The following is a 20,376-nucleotide window of genomic DNA, read 5'->3' as shown; positions in this document are numbered from 1 at the left end:
AATCATCTTATGCATTCTTGATGATATGCCTCTTAGACTTCTGCATCTGGAAGAAGGATACATACACTTGACCCGAACCTAGGCCCTAACTACAGAGGCAATGATGTACTGGGTTTTGGATGGGGGAAAACAGTGAGGAAGTAGAGAGAGCTAATCCCTCCAATTCTTGCTTCCAAAACCAAATTCCAGATAACTATATACTCTGTATCTGAGAAGTGGGTGGCCATCTGCAAGTCCATGGACAATTATGCTGGCTATATTTTAACAGGTCACAGTCACTTGTTTTGAGATAGGTCAAAAATAACTCTAGCATTTAAGATGGAGAGTGAGTTAGTAAAACAGATTCATGTCACTCTTGTCCATAATTCCATGATTAGTTCACATTTGGGCTGAGATATCCCGGCACAGGTCATCTGCTAGTAGTGTGGGCAAGTTTCTAATTCAGTGAGAACCCCAAAGTGTGGTGCTGTGATGACCATTCTCCTAGTGAACTAGATATGGTAAAGTAATAGCATCTATGCTCTATCATTCTAGGGTGATCTGACCAAGATTTCTTGGTACACGATTTAGAGAATATTGCTATTTTAATCAATCGTGTTGAAAGAAAGAACTCATCTCCTCATACATCCTTTGTGCCTCTCATTGATTTCTTATAGGGAACACCCAAACAGCATGTAGGTTAGTTACTTTCCTTGTCGTACAGGAGATCAGAAATGACAGTGGCTCAGCTTGCTGGAGAAACAAGTATCCTGGAGCACAACAACATCATTAACCTAGACCATATAACCTGTTGGTTTTAGTACTGTCAGCAAGAGGATGTACTAGCCAATGGAAGAGGCTGCGAATATGCCCAGTACAAAGGCAGTCCTATTTTTTGTGAGGGCAGTCCACATTTTGTGATAGAAGTGTCTAATTCCTTACCCAATTTCAATCCCTTTTTCTTCCTTACCCACAACCTCCAGTTCTGGCCCATGAGACTTATGCTGGGGGCTTCTAGAAAAGATGCTTCCATGGTACATGTACCACATCTTTCTACCTCCCTGTTTTCCTTTTCCCTGTGTCCTAAATTTGAACATGACACCTACAACTAGAGCGGCCATTTTGGACTGTGAATAAATGGTACTTTGAAGAAAAAGTACATTGAATTGCAGAGACTTTGTTCCTGATGTCTTCTAATGGTACAAATAACATATGGAATGCCTGTATTCAGGTTTATCATTACAGAAAAAAAAAAAAAAAAAAAAAAGCAAACAAACCCACAACCTTCCAATTTAATTTAGCCACTATTTTCTTGGTTGTAAAGGTAAAGTACCAATCAGGTCTATTATGAGGGTATGTTTCTGAGGTGAAGCTGTCAGCATAGAAAATAATTACTCAAAACACTAGGGAAAATATCATAATTCAGAGTTAAGTCAGTCAGTGAAGCAGTGGTACAACTGAAAATGCATATAAGAAACAAAAAGATGTAACAGGCAAGGAAAATGACATTACAGACAAGTCACAGCATGACTGATATGCCGTTCACATATTAAATACCTCCTCCTGCAATGTTCTTCTTGTGTATGTCTTTGTGTGCCTCTCTGGATCAGGAACATATTTTTCAAGACAGCGAATTGCAACGGGTAGGCAGGGTTAATACACAAGTAGGTATCATATATAAGAGACATAGCACAGAAATTAAGATATGTTGTCTTTCAGGTAAGGTTGTCAAAAAGAATTAGAAAAATAATATGACAGCAGCAATATTATTTTATACTCTTAAGAAAAACAATTGTGAAAATATGTGCTCAGAAGATGCACATTACTTTTAAATGAAATGTGTTCGATCCTCTCGAAAAAACAAACCTGAAAGTCAATGGAAAATCACGACTTTTTTGAAAGATGGTAACCCAAGGTTTTGATGCCAACATACATATAAAACCAACACTTTCCACAAATGGAATATGGTGGTTTGGATTGTTAAGACACTTCGTGCCATCCAAAGTGTTCAAAACATGTGCTATGTTCTGTAGAGGAGATTCAAGAAAGACATGCACGGTTGTTGCAGGTGATTTTGAAGTGGAGCATTTTCTAATGGCCTAATCCTAGCAGCTTCTATGGGTAGGAATAAAAGTAGGTATGATATGACCCTCTTATCTAGAATAAGCAAATTGCATTTTCTAGCTCCCTCCATGAGAGTCATCTAAAAGCACTGAACATATCAGATATACTGAGTTATTGTCAAACGTACCACTTTTCTTTAAAATTGCAGCTGTTTTTCTCTTCATCAGTGACCTGCACAGTGCCTTCTTCATAGCAGTCACTTAATAATGCTTAGGAAATTGAATTGTCAATGCTTTTGTTTGTTCTTATGGTTTATGAGTAGCTTTAATTAATCAATATTTGCATTTCTCTGCTGATTTTTAGAATATCCAATGACTTGTGATAGAAAATACATCTATTCGTTAGTAGTGGAGATTTGCCACTTTTGCTCTTCATTTCCATTTCCTCTTAATAAAAGGGCTCTGAATTTCATTCAAATATTTACCCCTCAACCATGCAAACTTGGATCTTTGGGGACAATCCAACCTCCAGGTCTTGGTTGACTTAAACTAGTCAACAGATCTCAAATTTCTGGCCATGGTCAGTCACTAAAGTGTGGACACATGATCTAAATCAGGCCAATGAAATGTAAGATGTTGTCTGGGGGATTCGAATAGAGAATAGATTATATACGCATGCAGGTTCTGAAACTTCTAAAGGAACTTCTGTCTCCAAGAGGAAAGTTAAACATGGAGGTGGACAGAGCTGAGAGAACTACAGACAAATAAGTCTTGATGGTGATGCTGTGTACCTAGATATTTGAGATGAAGTGCCAGTTTGGTTTGGGGATTCTTTCTGAGCAACCAGAAGCATCCTAGCAGATACAGATGTTCAAACAAATACACAGGCTGTATTGAAAACCTTTGAGTAACTTTTCATTTTTATTGATCTCAACTCAGTTTTTCTTCCACTTCCTTTTCTGAACATTCTTCCCAACTAAGCCCTGTTTTGCAAGTATCCATATCTTTCCTTCAAATGATTTTGTCTTCTTGAGGGGCCTTTGTCGTCTCCCTTTTATCACTCAGCAAATATCTGTTCTTTTTCAATCCCCGATGATGCCTTTGTTGCCTCCTCAGTGGTATATAAAATCTTTTTGGCATCTATCATAGCACATACTTTTAGGTATTGCATTATTTGTTTATTTATGTGTCTGCCTTTGTTATTGTTGTTGTGCTTGAGATTGCAGTTTAGTTTATGATGCCTAAACTCAACTGAGCCTCTAGTTGGTATGTTATGAACAAAAGAATAAACGAACGTACTTCAGTTCTTAATCCTTGAAAGCAAGATGTCAGGTTGAGACAAGTAGCTAAATAATTACAAAGAAACATTTACTTTTCTTTCGACTCTTCAACAAAATTGGACATCTTTCCCATCTGTAAATCAATTTGTGATCTTTTTCTTAAGAAGAAACAGCACTTTTTCAGCAATATAGGATAAACACACTAAAAAAAAAAATGGTAGACTTCTCAAAGAAGTTTAATGTTTAAAAAAAAAGTGCCAATATTTTGTCTACATGCATGAACATCTCAGGATTTAATTGTTTTTAATTCCAGGAGGGTAATGATGTATAAACATTTTACAAATCTGAGCTCAGAAAACAATGATTTGAATAATCTGTGTTTTAATGGAAAAATGAAACATTAATTTGTTTAGTTTCTCATACAACATGTTTACTAAACATTTCAGTGTCAATAATTTTTTAAGATTGTGTTAACATTTAACCTTGTATTGGAGCTAATACCAATTCTAGCCATGGGAGTATGTTCTGGACTTTTTGAACAATTTTGAGTAAAATGAATGGCATTGTCTTCAAACTGTACTTGGAGCAAAGACAAAGAAATATCAGCTCATTCTTTCCAACTAATAGAACATTTAATGATGCAATTTTTATTACATTAAGGCTATTATCATAACATTAAATATTCTTATTTTTGCTTCCATCTGTTACTAAAGCTCAGTATATCATTTCTGAACATTATTAATTTTCACTTAACTTAGATTTAAATATTGAATTTTTAACTTGGGCTCCAGGAAAAATCCTGAAAAATAAAGATGAGCATCTAGCAGCCTTTTCCTAATCCTTCACCACAGATTCTCAGTTTGACATGACTTATCATGAAATCTGTATTGGGAAGTATAGATTTTTAAGATAACTTTTTGTAACTCAAAAATAATTTCCTGCGCATCACAAGGGGGATTAAAAATCACCGAAGTACTGAAGGAATGTGTGCTTTGATTATTATTCCCACCTGTTTCTTTTTTATTATAAAGTGGCAATTGGTACTATCATTAGAAATATACATTAATGTATAAAGTTTTGCATTCAAATCTCTTTATTTTTGACTATGTATGACTAAAGACCACAAATCAAATAAAAACTCGATATATCCTTATTTCAGAAGCATATGTATATATACACATATATATTTGTAGAACAATCCACTGTTTTAAATGTAATTTTGACTTAAAAAATGCTATTTACAATTTTATGACAGAGAAATAACCTCAGCCTTTCATGGTATTAAAATCAGCAGGGAATTGTTATGTTTGTGTCTCATCTTGTGCAGATGAAATGAAGCAATATCATGGAAAACCTTCTCAAGAGCAAGGCCTTGTAGACTAAGGTGTGAGGGTGAAATAGATTCGCTATTTCTGGGTCTATGGTTTAAAAAATGACTGGCAACGTAGTCATACTTACTTCTTCACAAAGAAATCAATGCTCCCAAATTAGGAATTCCAGACTTTTCAGTGTGCAACCTTTAAGTCTTTCCTTGTCCTTACTCTTGTCTTAATACTCTCATCTCCCACTGGTGACACTGCAGGACCACCAATCTAGATATTAGATTGTTGCTATTTTATTAAACAGAAGAGTCTTAGTTCTTTTAAACCAGCTTTCTGAATTAGAATGAGGCCCATAAAGCATCACATTGCATTACATTGATATCTCTTTATTGCGCCAATCCATAATGGCTAAAAATATGCTATTAAATTTGTATGTAAATTTCAAAGTTAAAACTATTATTATAAGAATAGGATGGCTTGCTGCCCTCCAATTTGCAGAAGCACAAAAGTCTCTGAATTAGCAAATGGAACTTCAGCTCTAGTTGTTTCTATACTTTATTCTCCGAGCTTACAAATCAAGTAAGGTATATTGACCAGAAAGCTATTTTGTGAGACTCTCAAAAGTTTTGTTTTCATTCTTAAGCTCGTTGATTTTGAAAAGTATTCCAATAAGAACTTAGGATAAACATATCTTAATTTATATCTGCATAGCCAATTGCAAAGCATTACTAAAAGTCATATTTTTCCTGGGAAAAATCCCAATGCAACTCAAAAAAAAAAAAAACTTATTTTACTTAAAAAGGAATAGGTGATGAATGAATTGAAGACCCAGAAATCAGAACAATGAAAATCAAAGAACATTACACTTGAAATATGCCTGAAAAACAAAATACTTAAACTCAATCATATTTTTGGATAAAGTTGGATATTATATGTTTATACATGGTAATATTTTTAAAAACTCAGTGAACACTGGCTTATTCTATTAAAGGTTTTATGTACTTAAGACGTAAGCAGCAGTTAAGCTAACATTCACCCTTTGCTCTAAGCTACATTTTTTCGTCAGGTTTATGTATAAAAGAAACAAGGTTTCCAATTAATTCTCTGAACTAAACCGGAAATAAGACAAAGCTAATTTCCAAAACATTTTACTGCAGTGAACATTTGCTTAACGTAATACAGAGAAAAACAATATACAAATTGGGTGGGTAGAATTCTTTCTTAACTGCTATCAGGAAGGAGACAAATGTGAGTCTAGATGATAAATGATGAATAGCCACTGAAAATGGAGGAATTTTGTTAGTGATTCATATCTCTATTTTTTTCATAACCAACTTAATTAAATATATTTTGTCACGAAATCACCATTGTGGTTTTTTATGAATTTCATCAACTGTATTATTTGTGAAACCATCGTTTCACTGATAAGTGTGTATCTGTGTGTATCACCACAAAAGCTCAAGTCATTTCATGCTAAAAGAGCCAGTGTCCCATAGTGTTGAAGTTTCTTTTTAATTTTTTTCAAATAAAATAAGCTTTGTGCTTGGGATTTTTTTCTTTTTTCTTTTTTTTGGTTCTGCTAGTGACAGGTGTATTTATAATCAAGTTGAATCAAGAGTGACAAGAAGAAATACAGCTAGAGTTATATTTTTTTCCCCCAAGGGTATTCTTTTCCTAGAAGAGCAAGTCCATTTTTAGAAAATTTAAATGTCTTTCTTTGTTACTTTCCAAATATTTTGGTTAAACAAATATCTCTTACAAATGTATCTTCAAAATCTTTGCCTAGATGCATAACATTTGTTCTTCTCAACTGCTTAGGTAAATTCCTTCATTTCATTTTCTGCTAACCTCTAGATAATATAAATAGGATACCTGGTGAAGGATATGATCCACTATTGAAGAATAATGATTGTGTAAAGTGAGGGAAACTATGTTGACCTTGAAATACGGCAACCAATGGCAAGGTCTGAGGTGAGGGTCTAGAGCTTCTGCAAAGTGTATATATTTAGGGAGTCGTATTTGGAACAATACATGCTGGACAGTAGAGATATAGGAGAAGTTACATGCTATGTCTTCTCATTGGTAGTATCCATAAATCTGCATACATTTTTTAACATTCTGTTTTGTGTGGTTTTTTTCTTTAAATTTGGATGTCTCTACACCACTCCTGATTTGTAGGACTAAATAGATCTATTTATTCCAATGCAAATTATATAACATTTATTGCTTCCTTGATTTTTAAAAATACTTTAGTATTCTTAACTATGTATGTGCCTTCTTTTACACTGAGTTCTTTTTTGCTACTTTAAGTTGCTCACACAATCCTGTCTGTTGGAGTCATAGCTGCTAATTCCATATTATTTCTCTACACCCCTTGAAAATTTAGTGTATTACTGGTACCTTTCTGTGTTCTAGGAAACAAACGAATTGCAAACTGGACTTGTAAATGAGGATATATGTGTATGTGTGTGTGTGTGCGTGTGTATATATCTATATATATAGCAACAAATTAGCTACTTGCTTCATAAGATAGTAAGTTAGGAATTTCACAGTCATGTCTCCAAATTTCATGGCAGAGTTTAAAAAACAATATAAGACTGTGGTAAGGTACAAAGGCAAATGCAATTTGCATTGACTAATTTCCTAGGACTTATTTCCTTATGTAAAACCCCTCTTCTTTCTTTCCTGCTGCAAGACAGGATACAAAGCTTTCTAAAACATGCACTTATACTCAAAGGTGTCCACAAAGCAAAAAATCAGACCAAATGCTAAGAGCAAGTAACTTATACCTTACCACCTAGACATGGCACTGGCAAAGAATTCCCAAAAGTCACTTCAGCATTAGAACAGTAACTTTTTTCCTAAATTACTGAAAAAAACCAAAAACCAAAAACCAAAAAACAAAAAACTTCTGAAATAATATCTTTGATAAAAATATTATACTCTAGGATAATTTGAAATTATTTTTACGAAATAATTAAATTCATTAAGGCTATTCGATTCAATACAAGACTTTCCTTTTACATAAGACAATCTTAAATTACATCTCAAAAATAATTTCTTACTCTTTTCTTGATGATAAATGGTTCCTGGCTATATATTTTATAGGTATTAGAATAGTTTATAATTTGGAAATGTTCAATCTCATGGTTACAAAAAAGTCCTGCAAACAGAATGTAATGGTGTGTCAATTCCAGATGCCCAAATAAAATACAAAATCAAGCAAAACCACACATCGCAGCATTATCATGAGTTTAAGCTATTTAGTATATAACATTAGTTTGTGAGTTCAGTTCTCCAAAACCCTTGCCTTTAAAGTAATAACTTTATTTCATCTTTATTAATGTCTTCATTACAATTAGCCTTCTATGCATAACAATACAGTTTAATTTAATGTTTGTGGAGTTCTGATTTTATTTTTTCCTTTGCTTTTAAGTGTGTTACACTTTGTGCGTGTGAATTTCTACCACATTGCAACAAGCAAGCTTTGGTTCAATTTTCTTGTCCTACACAAAGGAAGATTTTGAGTGCAGAATCTTAGCCACTAGGTCTTGCGTTGTCATTTTATTTTCCTCTCCTTGGGTGGATTTACTGGAAGGAAATGGATAAATGGGAAGGAAGAGAAGGGGAAGGGATGAGAGAGGGAAGCAGGGGAGAGTTCTCAGCTATGTTGAATCTTGATTCACAACTTTGCCTCCATTCATGGTTGGTGTTCCAGAACTTTTCCTTGAACGTCCTTGTTTTTCTCCAATTTCATGTAGTGATGGTTCTCTGTACATACACACTGAAAGGCAAAATAACAAAACTTACGATAGTGGACATAAATTTGCTTCAATAAGCTTTTCAAATTTGATTTTACAATATTCTTCACTCTCATCACAAGCTGTTCTTCCCATTATAAAAAAGTTTTAACTTGATAATACATTCAGTGGATACACATAATTCTCTTCCAGTTCTTTCAGTCATAACCTTTTAAATTTTTCTTGAACTATAGACATTTAAGTTGTTTCTGTTCTCTCATAGACAAGGCTTGAATCTTTACAGTTTCCTAACTGAGAAAACAGGATTTTCATCCAGAGTCAGAGGAGGCATGGGAAATATTCCACTTTTTGGTCCTTAGTCTGCAGTCTAATTTGGGCCGGCAAAAAGTCTTTATTTACGTGTTCCTAATCTTTACCCTACCATAGGAAATATGATGCTGTATCAAACTGAAATATGTATTGCCATTTCCAGGGCATCCTATGTAAAAAAATAAGGGAGGACAAAGAAAAGGAAAAAAAAAGCAGCAATTTCCCCGACTGCCCTAGATCTACCCAAAGTAACAAACACAGTCCGTGACTTTTTAGTTTTTCATCAATAGGGAATGTGATCATGCAAACATGAGACTTCAGTTCACATCTATATAAACAGTTCTTTTCTTCTCTATTGTTTTGTCTGGCTGTAAAGTTCAGTCATCTGTGAGCCATCACGGCTATTCCTAGATAACTGTTTAGGAAGAACAATGCTTTCAAATTATAGTTATTCCTACAAAACACATTAATTCAGCTTCATTATACTGTTGTGAAATAGACAAATGTGACTAGATAAGAGTATATGATATGTCTCATGAAAATATCAGGAGTTAGTTTTATCCTCGGCTTAGGAACAAACAGATATCTCCACCTATTGAATCATCATTACAAAGGTTTAATAATTTGAATGTTACTTCCAACATCAAATAGCCTCCTCCCTTGAACTTTGAGTGGTTACCGATTTGGGAACCACGCTACCTGGATCCACACCCAGACTCAGCCATCTACTAGCCTTGTTAAGTTGGACACATTTTCATAAATGAAAAATAGCATGTTTATGAAGATTAAATGCCTTGCATATAGCAAGTACCAAAAAATGTTTATGAAACGTAAGGAGCTGATTTCTTTGTGAGCATTTTGAATAACAGATCTTCAGAGAATATAGAAATAAATTGTTTTGGCTGAAAGCATTCTAAATCCAAAACTAGACTAAAACAGAATTTAGAGTACAAGTGAGAGTCTCTCCTGAGACTGGTGAGGAGACAGATTTCTTCCAACGTATTCAATTATAGAACTTCTTAAATGTTACTGTACATGCGAATCACCTAGGAATATTGTTAAAATGCAGATTATGAATCAGAAGGATTGTAGTGAGCTTGAGAGTCTCCATTTTCAATAAGATCTCAGGTGATGTTGATGCTGATAAAACCCAGACTACACTCTGAATAGCAGAAAATATATGTATAAAATATGTGTGCTAAGGCTGTTACGCAAATTAGCCACATATATTTTAATGAGATTTTAAAGTATTTCAATTACTGCACTGATGGCTCTTCCAACATCCCCAAAGGACTAAATGCCTTTGGCTGAAGTAACAGAGTATACAGAGGAAACCAGCTCAGAGAGTAGATCATATAATTTTCAAATGATACAAGTAAGTCGTTCAAGTTTGTCTTTCTTCTTCTTTTTTTGTTTCAACAAATAGAAGATCCTTATGGAAAATCTTGCCAGAATCTTGAAGTTCCCTAAGTCCAATGGCTCCTTACCTCTCTTTCTATTATAAAAAAAATCAAAAACTCCAAAATTAAAGTATAGTTTTTTATTTGTGCAAAATACAACCATTTACATATAACTGCTCAATGCAGAGGGGACATTAAGAAGCAACGAAGTGATTCAGCTGGAACGCTATTCATATGATACCATAAAATAGGTCTTCCCAACTCTGTCACCTAATCAGCTCTGAAAACTCAAACATCTGCAGGCCGCACCACAGATTGCTATATCAGAATCTCAAAGAATTTACAAAAATCTCCTTTCTAAAAAATAATATATTTTGACCTGTAAATTCTTAAGCTTCATTTGGGGATACTTGAGGAATACATTTTCTAATTTTCATTAAAGTGTGTATTTTTTTTCTTTTCTTTTTTTTCTTTTTTTTTTTTGAGACAGTCTCGCTCTGTCACCCAGGCTGGAGTGCAGTGGTTGGATCTCGGCTCACTGCAAGCTCCACATCCCGGGTTTACGCCATTCTCCTGCCTCAGCCTCCCGAGTAGCTGGGACTACAGGCGCCCGCCACCTCACCCGGCTAGTTTTTAGTATTTTTTGTATTTTTTAGTAGAGACAGGGTTTCCCCGTGTTAGCCAGGATGGTCTCGATCTGCTGACCTCGTGATCTGCCCGTCTCGGCCTCCCAAAGTGCTGGGATTACAGACATTAGCCACCGCGCCTGGCCATTTTTATCATTTTTTGAGCTGAGTTTCTTAGAGTTGCAATTTCCTTTTTAGTTTTCTTATGCCACAGATTCAACCCAAAACATTCACTTGTATCTTTTTTTTTCTATTTCTCACCTGCACATAAAATACTTCATTTGTGTCAGCACACAATGTTACTATTATAATTACTGCTGCAGATAACTTTTCCAGTAATTTAACCCTCTGGCCATCCTTATATTGAGAGGTATTGCAAATTGACATCTGAAAATAGACAGTGTTTCAAAAAGACCCAAACTCACCAGTGCCGCCGCAAGATGTAAAATTTGCTCTTTTTCTCACACAACTCAATTTCTAATTTCCCAATCTTTGCACTAAATGGAGTAATAAAATTAAGGGTTTTGAAAACCTAGTTCATGTCCCAGTTAGAAAATGACAAGTAAAGGGTAGGTTTTCCAGTTCACTAATGAAAACTGCCCTCCTTCTCAATAAATCAAATAGGTATTTGAATTTCTATACTTCTGTTAGCCAAAATAAAAAGACGTTCAGAGAATGCAAACTGAAGTTATTCTAGAAATTGCATGCAAATACAAGTACAGAGAGCAAAACCTTGGTCAAAGCAATAGATTAAATGTAATTTCTTGAGCATTAATTTTCATTGTTATTTACAGGACCTAGGATTCAGTAATACATCTGATTTAAGAAGCTGACAAATAAAGAGGAATAAGTCTCAATCAAATTTCTGAATTACAATGTAATTAAAAGACCATAATCCAATTAGAAAGCCAAGAAAGAATAAAGTACCTCCCTTCAGTAATATAACTGCCTTACTACCATCCATAGTTGCATTACACTTAATGACTGCTATTCTGAATGTACATGGTAAATAATGAAACAAAACTGAGGAAGAAAACAAGGCGTAAGTGTTCTCTAAAGTGGATTACATGTGCAAAACGCAAACGAAAATCACCATGATGTCTACAGCAGCCTCAATGATAAGTCCTTGAATAAATCTGTCATTTCAGAGTATTCCAAGCAATTTTAAATTGATTAACTAAATTTTACAATTATAATAACCCAGTGAATATAGTAGGTGAGAAATTATCACCCCCATTTTTTAAATATAAAAGAAATTGGCCGGGCGCGGTGGCTCAAGCCTGTCATCCCAGCACTTTGGGAGGCCGAGATGGACGGATCACGAGGTCAGGAGATCGAGACCATCCTGGCTAACACAGTGAAACCCTGTCTCTACTAAAAAATACAAAAAACTAGCTGGACAAGGTGGCAGGCGCCTATAGTCCCAGCTACTCGGGAGGCTGAGGCAGGAGAATGGCATGAACCTGGGAGGTGGAGTTTGCAGTGAGCTGAGATCCGGCCACAGCACTCCAGCCTGGGCGGCAGAGCGAGACTCCGTCTCAAATAAAAATAAAAATAAAAATAAAATTAAAAAAAAATAAAAGAAATTAAGCCACTTCCATAAAGTTGGATAGTGAGTAGTGGCAGGGCCAGGATGAATGTGTAGAGTTTCAAGGTCCTAGTTAAGAGTTTTGAATAAAATCAGAAATACCATAATTTATTCAATAAACAATGTAAAATGACTGACATATCAGTGTTTGAATTCTTATGTCTGTATGTTAATCAAGATTTAAGTTGGCCTTAACTTCACTAAATATTCCTAAAGTCATTCAGAAATGGTAATAAAAGAAAATGTATGGCTGTTATAAAAAAATCAAAAAAGAAAGCAACAAGAGTTGGTGAGTATGTGGAGAAATTGAAACCCTTAAGCATTTCTACTTCAGTGTAAATTGGTGCAGCCACTGTGGAAAATGAAATGGTGATTCCTCAAAAAATTAAATATGGATGTATCATATGATCCATCAATTCCACCTGCAGGTATACATTCAAAATAAATGAAAGCAGGGACCCCAGCATCTATCTGTACATCCATGTCCGTAGGATTATTCACTCTAGCCAAAAGATGGAAGCACCAAAGTGTCCATTGACAAATGAATGGGTAAATATAATAAGGCCTATCATATAATGAAATAGTATTCAGCCTTAAAAACAAAATTCTGACAAATACCACAACATGAACGAACCTTGAAGAAATTGTGCTAGGTGAAATAAGCCAGTTACCAGGGGCCAAATATTGCGTGATTCCACTTCTGTGAGATACCTAGAGTAGTCAAGTTCACAGAGGCAGAAAATAGAACAGTATTTGCCAGGGGCTGGGGGAGAATGGGGATTTCATGTTTAATGAGCACAGAGTTTCAGCTGGGGAAGATGAAAAAGTTCTGGAGTTGGATGATGGTGATGCTTGCACAACAATATGAATGTACTTAACGGCAATGAAATATATACTTAAAAATGATTAAAATGGTAAATTTTGTATGATCATATTTTACCACAAATAAAAAGCAAACACACAAACAACTTGTCCTAAATTGTCCTGAGTATAAGGTATAAGAAGTGACTATTAAAGCCAGAGGTGTTCTATTTGCATAGGAAGAACCAGCAATTCCCCAAAAATCAAAAACCTTAGTTTTAGAACTGTATTAAGGAAGAAAGAGTTGAGATATAACTGAGGAGATACAGGGTGAGGAAAAGGATAGAGGAATCTGATGAAAATATTCTAGGACTGTGTTGCCTAGTATAGCATCCATTTAGCCATATGTGGCCACTAAGCACATACAATGTAGCTAGTCCTAATTCAGATGTGCTGTAAGTGCAAAAATAAACACCACCGGACTGGGTAAAACAGGGAGGTGATGACGAATAAGAAGGATAAGGCTAGTTGGTGTCAGACCTTGCTGAATTCCAGGCCAGAAAATTTAAACCATGACCATCATATATATCAGCCTCAACATGATGGTCAATGAAGAGTTAATATACTTAGTTAATTAAGTGATACGATAGTAAATGAAGATTTAATGTCCATCAGACATGAGTGTATAAATAAAAATCTATTAATTCCTTTATGTAGAAAAATGTCTACGTTTACATGATATGGATACAACTAGTCAGTATAGTCAAGAAAAATCATTCAAACTGATGAATCTCATTGAATGAATTCTGTAAGGAATGGCTGGCAGCATTTGAATTTTTTTTTTTTTTTTTTTTTTTTTTGAGACGGAGTCTCGCTCTGTCGCCCAGGCTGGAGTGCAGTGGCCGGATCTCAGCTCACTGCAAGCTCCGCCTCCCGGGTTTACGCCATTCTCCTGCCTCAGCCTCCCGAGTAGCTGGGACTACAGGCGCCGCCACCTCGCCCGGCTAGTTTTTTGTATTTTTTAGTAGAGACGGGGTTTCACCATGTTAGCCAGGATGGTCCCGATCTGCTGACCTCGTGATCCGCCCGTCTCGGCCTCCCAAAGTGCTGGGATTACAGGCTTGAGCCATCGCGCCCGGCCTGAAACTTTTATGAGTTGTTCTGGTGCTTTGCAAACACAATCACAGTTTGGGAGGAATAAATCTAGTTGAAGACCCATTACGTGTACAAGGCCTATCTAATATACCCCTTCCAAGTACCAGAATGCTGAATGCAATTGAAAGGTGGGGTTCATTTGGGCATGCTAAAACATGTTCTTTTGTTTTAGGGGGAGCATAACTTAAGAAGCCTAAACAAACAAAAAATAAATTAAGAATTACTAATATCATTGCTTCTGGCCTTTTGGCTATGAACAAGTATGAAGAATTACTAATATCATATAGAAAATGGGAATCACATGTACTTTATAGTAAAATTTATTCATGATCATATATAAATATCAGTACTAGAATTTGGAGTTCTGCTATTAATTTCTAATCACATACTATTAAGCAATGAGCAGAAACCTTTAACAAGTATGTCCAGAGAACTGTCTAGGCTCTGATCTTCAATAGCTACATAAATTCTACAACTCTTAAACTGTAGCTCTCAAATTATTCTTATCCTGTGCCAGATTAAGGCTCTCTTCTCCTAATAATCAGATCCTTATTATCAACCAGAAAGATTCCTAGTCCCCTGATTTGTAGTAGTTCAAAGTGCAATGTATTTCAAGAGGGACTTTTTCCGTCTCTTTCTGTTATAATGAGGAATATCATTTCACCAGGAATAGATCTACTGTGCTTTAGGAGGTGCTAGAATTTTTTTAAAATCTCTTTTTTTCCTGAAAATTTTTTCCTGTTTCCTCTGTGTTATGCATTGGAGCCTACCTAAACTATGAGAACAAAATTTGATATTTTAGTTCTTATGATAAGCAGTTATTTCTAGACTGGAAATAACGCAAAAACAAAACAAACAAGTAGAAACTCCCTATCGTTCTTGTCTTCCCAGTTCCCCAATCGCGTTTCACAAAAACTCAGATTCAGGGGCACTTCCCATATGAAATTTGAAACAAATCCTCTAATTTAGACAATGTGGGATGTTACTAGTTAACATGTCTCACTCAGGACCTTGGGGCTACACTTGTGATACAGATTTTATTTTCAGCAGGTATGATATTATAGATAGTACTTAACATAAGACTGATTTTAAACTTTGTTTCTTTCTGATTGCACTTGATACTATTTTTCCAACACACTTTCAGTACCCAAATTTCAAGAATGTTCAGTGTCCTAAAGATGCAAGGCCTGTATGATAAACAATGTTATTTCGCTTTCATCTGGCTTTTCTGGGTTGTCCTTGATCAAGCTGCTTGCCCTGTTTCTACTCATTTGTCAAGTACATAGAGTAGGAAAATAAATATTTGCTTCCCCCCACCGCAGGGTATTTCTGAGATAAAATATCATTGTTCCTCTAACCCATGTGTCATCGTAATAGTTTTGGACAAATGGTAAAATGAGATAATGTTTTGAAGAGAAAGCATTTCCTTTCGGTTCTTCAGTACTCTTTCTTCAGATCAAAGCACAGTCTTATTTCACTTCTTTTCTTCTTATTTTTCCTCTATTCTGATTTACATTTCAATCTTCTTCCTTCTTCTTAATGTTTCTTTCTATTCATGCCTTTGACTTTTCTAGAGCTATCGTAGATTGAAACGGAGAGATTCAACCCAGCTTTCTGAGTGAAAATAAGGTAGAGATTTGGTGCGAGAGTGTTCCTCCTTATTTTTAGACACAAGGACAAGCGAGGGTTTCCAATACCCCAGCTCACAGGATGTGCTACTGTAAAGCACAGCGTTTACTAGGGATGGCCAGTTTAACCCTTGAATGGCAGCAGAATGCACTTGGGAGATAGACAGCGGTTACCAGGTGACCCAGCACAGCGAAGGTTTTGATTCTAACAGCTGTCCGAGCACGCACTGACCTTGCAGCCACAGAAAGCCCTGCAGTTCTGGTAATACAAATAACATGCAATACTTGCTCAGAACCAGACCATAATATATTGACTTTGTGAGGATATATGGTATTTGTTCTATTTATTTAGTTCTTGCTTCATTTTAAAGTGAACAATTATGCTTTTAGAAAAGAGAAATGTGAAATATATATCACTGAGCTTTGAAGTATTGTCAAAAAAATCCATTTTCTCTTTGTAGGATTAGGTATGGATTTTTTCCAGGGCAAGCTTTCTATTTGATATTTTTCTATTATATTCTTTTCACTGGTGCCTGTGTTGCGAATGCAGTTATCAGAATATGCAGGCTTTCCTTGCCATCGTGGTGGGTCAGATTTCCCTATTTACAACTTTTAGCATTCAACAATACCTTCTATTTTCGTTATAAATTTCTTCTGAAAAAATTACAGTGAAACAATGACTGTCTTAAAAGTATGAAAAAAGTAAAATCTTGGGCATTGCTGTTATTTATAAAGCACACAGCTATAATAAACCAGGTGCCAAGTACCATCCTATAGGTACTCTCTTATTAAGCAGTAGCCATCCTCATAATAATATCTAACATTAACTGAGCACTTACTATATGCCTGCACATTATACATACAAACAGTTTTTTAAATGACCCTAAAAATAGATACTTTTAGTGGCCTGTTTTGCAGTTGAGTAAACTGAAAAACAAAGAGGGTAGCTTGTGCAAAGTAACACAGCAATACAGGGCAGCCAGCTTTAAAATCCATGTGAGATTAACTCTGGTGCCCCTGCTCTAAGCTGATAGCCATATTTAGAGTATGTCTAAATACGTCGAAAAACATAAAACTGTGTTGACTGGTCTTAAGTCAAAATCTTGACCCCAAACCTCATGGTGGTACACAACACTTTCTGGAATTCTACTACATCTTTCTGGTCAATCCGCTCTCTCATTCTTCTCAGTGACTTATTTCACACCTGCTCCTTGCACCTCAAGCTTCCAATACCCCCTCAGCCCCTCCACAGACTCAGGAAATAGGCCTGCCTGCTTTTCATTTCTTTCTTTCTTTTCTTTTCTTTTCTTTTCTTTCTTTCTTTCTTTCTTTCCTTTTCTTTCTTTCTTTTTCTTTCTTTCTCTTTCTTTCTTTCTTTCTTTCTCCCTCTCTCCTTCTAATTCTTCCTCTTTCTTTATTTTCCAAGACAATATACTATCTGACTTTGTATTTCACTTAGAAAGGAGAATCAGATGAGAAATGTTTCCATGGCAAACAATTACCAACCTATGCACATCTGTCCTCACATGTTCTGACTCCTGCTTGTTAAAATGCTTGCACTGTCCTGTTCGTATCTAAATCTAGAGCGCCACGGTGCACTCAATCCCAGCCCTTTTACTCAGTGTTCTTTGGTGTCCCTCTCTCCTGTAATCCCAATTTCGGCTTATCCCAGATTGTTCCCATCAGTATATAAATATATGAAATAGCTTTAAAAACAAATAACCCTACTATGTAACTATCATGTTTCTCACCAACTCCCTCCTCATTTCTCTACTTCCTTTTTATAGCAGAAGTTCTCAAAAGAACTTTAATATTCAGTATTACCTTCTTCTTTTCTTTGCCTCCAGTTATTATTTAATTCTTTCCAGTCAGACTTTTTCCCATTTCACTGAAGTCACTCATGTCACATCACTACTGACCACAAGTTACAAAAGCAATGATCAATTCTCATGTAGTAACTTGCTAGACACTCCAGCAGTGTTGGATACAGTTAATGATTTCCTCCTTTTTGACAAGATGTTTTCACTTGGCTTCTTGAACATCAATCAAAATAGCCTAGTTTTTCTGCTAAATCACTGGCTACTCTATTTTATTCTCCTTTGCAGGAGGCTCCTTTTCCAATAAATGTTAGTGTTCCCCAGGAGTAAGCCAGCAGCTATATTCATTTTCTTAGCAGTATGAAGAAACCAGGGAAGTATTTTCCCCATTTCTTGTCACAACTATAGTGATGAGGGTCAGGGTGGTATTACTAATATTCTATAATGTGAGAAAGTTCCACACAAGGGAATAATTTTTCCAAACAAGACAGTCTCCCCATTTGAAAAGCAGTCATAGAACCTAGGCCAGTGGTTGTCAAGCGGTGCTGAATCTGCCTTCAGCGCATCTTTGGTAGTATCTGAGACGCGTCTGTCACCACTAGAGAGGATGATTTGCTATTGGTATCCTGAACATAGAGGCTATAGATGTTGCTAACTATCTTCCAATGCACAGGGATGTGCCTCACAACAAGGAATTCTACAACCCAAAGTCCCAAAATGTCAGTAGTGTCTGAGTTGTAATAACCAGTACTAGGGGATTAGAAGTGATTTTTAAAATGTCATATTTAAGTAGTGTGTGTGTGTGTGTGTGTGTGTACACATTTCAGCACACAGACCCATTATTCACCCAGTTGATCATGCCTAACACCTAAAAGTCATCTCTGATTTCTCTTTTTATCTAACAACCTACATCCAATCCATTAGCATGCTCTTTCAGGTTTAACTTCAAAATGAATTCAAAGTCATTCTCTCTACCTCTAGTTATAAAACCCTAGAGTCCAAGCTGATATTACCTTGCTTAAGATCCTGGCTGATTTCTCTACAATTCTGCTCAAAATCTATAATGAATCCATATCACATTAACCATAAAATCTAAAGTCCTGAAGGTGGTTATAAGCCCTCAAATTATACGGTCTTTGCTTTCCCTCTAAGTTCATCTTCTACCTTCCATTTCTTTAATCAATCCATTTTAGTCACATTGGCTTTCTTGCTCATTATTAGACATGCTCAGATTCTATAGCAGCCTTTGGAATCTGTCAGTTTTGCCTGCAGAAACCTTGCACCACATCTTTGCATAGTTTACTACTAAATTTCATTCAGATTACTGTTCAAATGTCATGTATGTCATCTTCCCTAAAAAGTTTACCTTCATCATCCTTTTAAATATAGTCCCTTTTTTTTCTCTTGGAACTAATCTCTAGTGATGTTTTAAAATGCCTGCTTATTTTTAATTGTGTATTTTTTACCCATTTTCAGACATAAACACTATCAAGTCAAAATTGTCTTTCCTTGAGTACTGCTGCGTCCCCATTAGTACAGTGAACGATGCTATTAGTAGGTGTTTCATAGTTATTTTCCAAATGAATATTCCTATCTACTATGCTACAGTGACTAACTGAACAAGTCTTTGGTTGGAGTAAAGTTGATTTTTCTTTTACCTTTAAAGTCAGTGAATCTTTACTTTCTCTAAGGTCCTAAACTTGGGCTGAGTTCCCTGAAATTGACCAATATAAACACAAAATAGATGACTTTGACACAAAGGGAGCAAGGAATACTATATGGTGGACAATATTTATCAAGCTCCTTTAGTTCAGTGATATTTGAATAATCAAATAATAAGCCTCATCTTCACAGAAATAAGAAAAATAAATGAAAAAGAAAATAAACCAAGAAAGTTGACGACCACCCTTACCTTTCCTTGTATATACGGTACATTACAGAGTCTAGAAAGGAAAGAGATTCTGAGGATCATTGCATCAGATGGTTCCCCAAACTTAGTGATTCTCAAGGCATAACCCCTAATCACCACCACCAACAGCAACAACGTTAAGAAATGCAAATTATTTGGCCAACTCAAACCCACAGAATTAAGAATTCAGGAGATGGAGCCTAGCAATGTATGCTTTAGTGGGCTCTCTAGGTAATTCTGATGCACACTCAACTTGTAGAGTTGCTGTCCTTAATTCTTCCATGAGATATACCTGGGTCTTCTAAGAATACATATTTGTATCTACGTCTTACCTCTGCAGATTCTAATTCATAAGAAGTTACACACAAATACACGCACACAGACACAACTGATTAAGTAACTAAACTGAATGACTTCAAGGAATGACAACGCCTATTTACATACACACACACAATCACATCACATCACGTTTACAGTAGGAAAAGCATGACATCTGAGTTACAAGGTAACAGTTCTGGTTTTGCTTCTTTCTAACTGTATACACTTGAGTGAGTTAACCTCTAGAAATGACATCTTCCTCGTGTTTAAAACAGGAATAGTAAGTCTTAACCTTCATACTTCCAATGATTTAGTGGCTATTAAATGATACTCTGGTTCAGAAAGCATGTTGAAATGACAATATGCCATTCAAATGGAATTTAAGGTAGTATATATAGCTGCTACTAATCATCACTTTAT

General features: G+C 35.6%; 1 protein-coding gene across 4 annotated transcripts in view; it reads right to left on the bottom strand.

Annotated features, from left to right (window-relative positions):
- Positions 1-6,783: 6,783 nt before the first annotated feature.
- The window catches only part of FGF12 (fibroblast growth factor 12), a 593,021-nt gene continuing 579,428 nt past the window's right edge, over positions 6,784-20,376 (bottom strand). For 3 of the 4 annotated variants that reach the window (XM_010373014.2, XM_010373013.2, XM_010373011.2), the window contains one exon: positions 6,784-8,428. In XM_010373014.2, the coding sequence (XP_010371316.1) occupies positions 8,310-8,428 (119 nt within the window). In that variant the 3' untranslated portion in view covers positions 6,784-8,309. The remainder of the gene's footprint in view (positions 8,429-20,376) is intronic. The other variant, XM_010373012.2, reaches the window with a different exon arrangement.

Source organism: Rhinopithecus roxellana, chromosome 1, assembly GCF_007565055.1.
Source record: "Rhinopithecus roxellana isolate Shanxi Qingling chromosome 1, ASM756505v1, whole genome shotgun sequence".
Taxonomy (NCBI): Eukaryota; Metazoa; Chordata; class Mammalia; order Primates; family Cercopithecidae; genus Rhinopithecus; species Rhinopithecus roxellana.
This window is presented reverse-complemented; position numbering and strand designations above follow the sequence as displayed.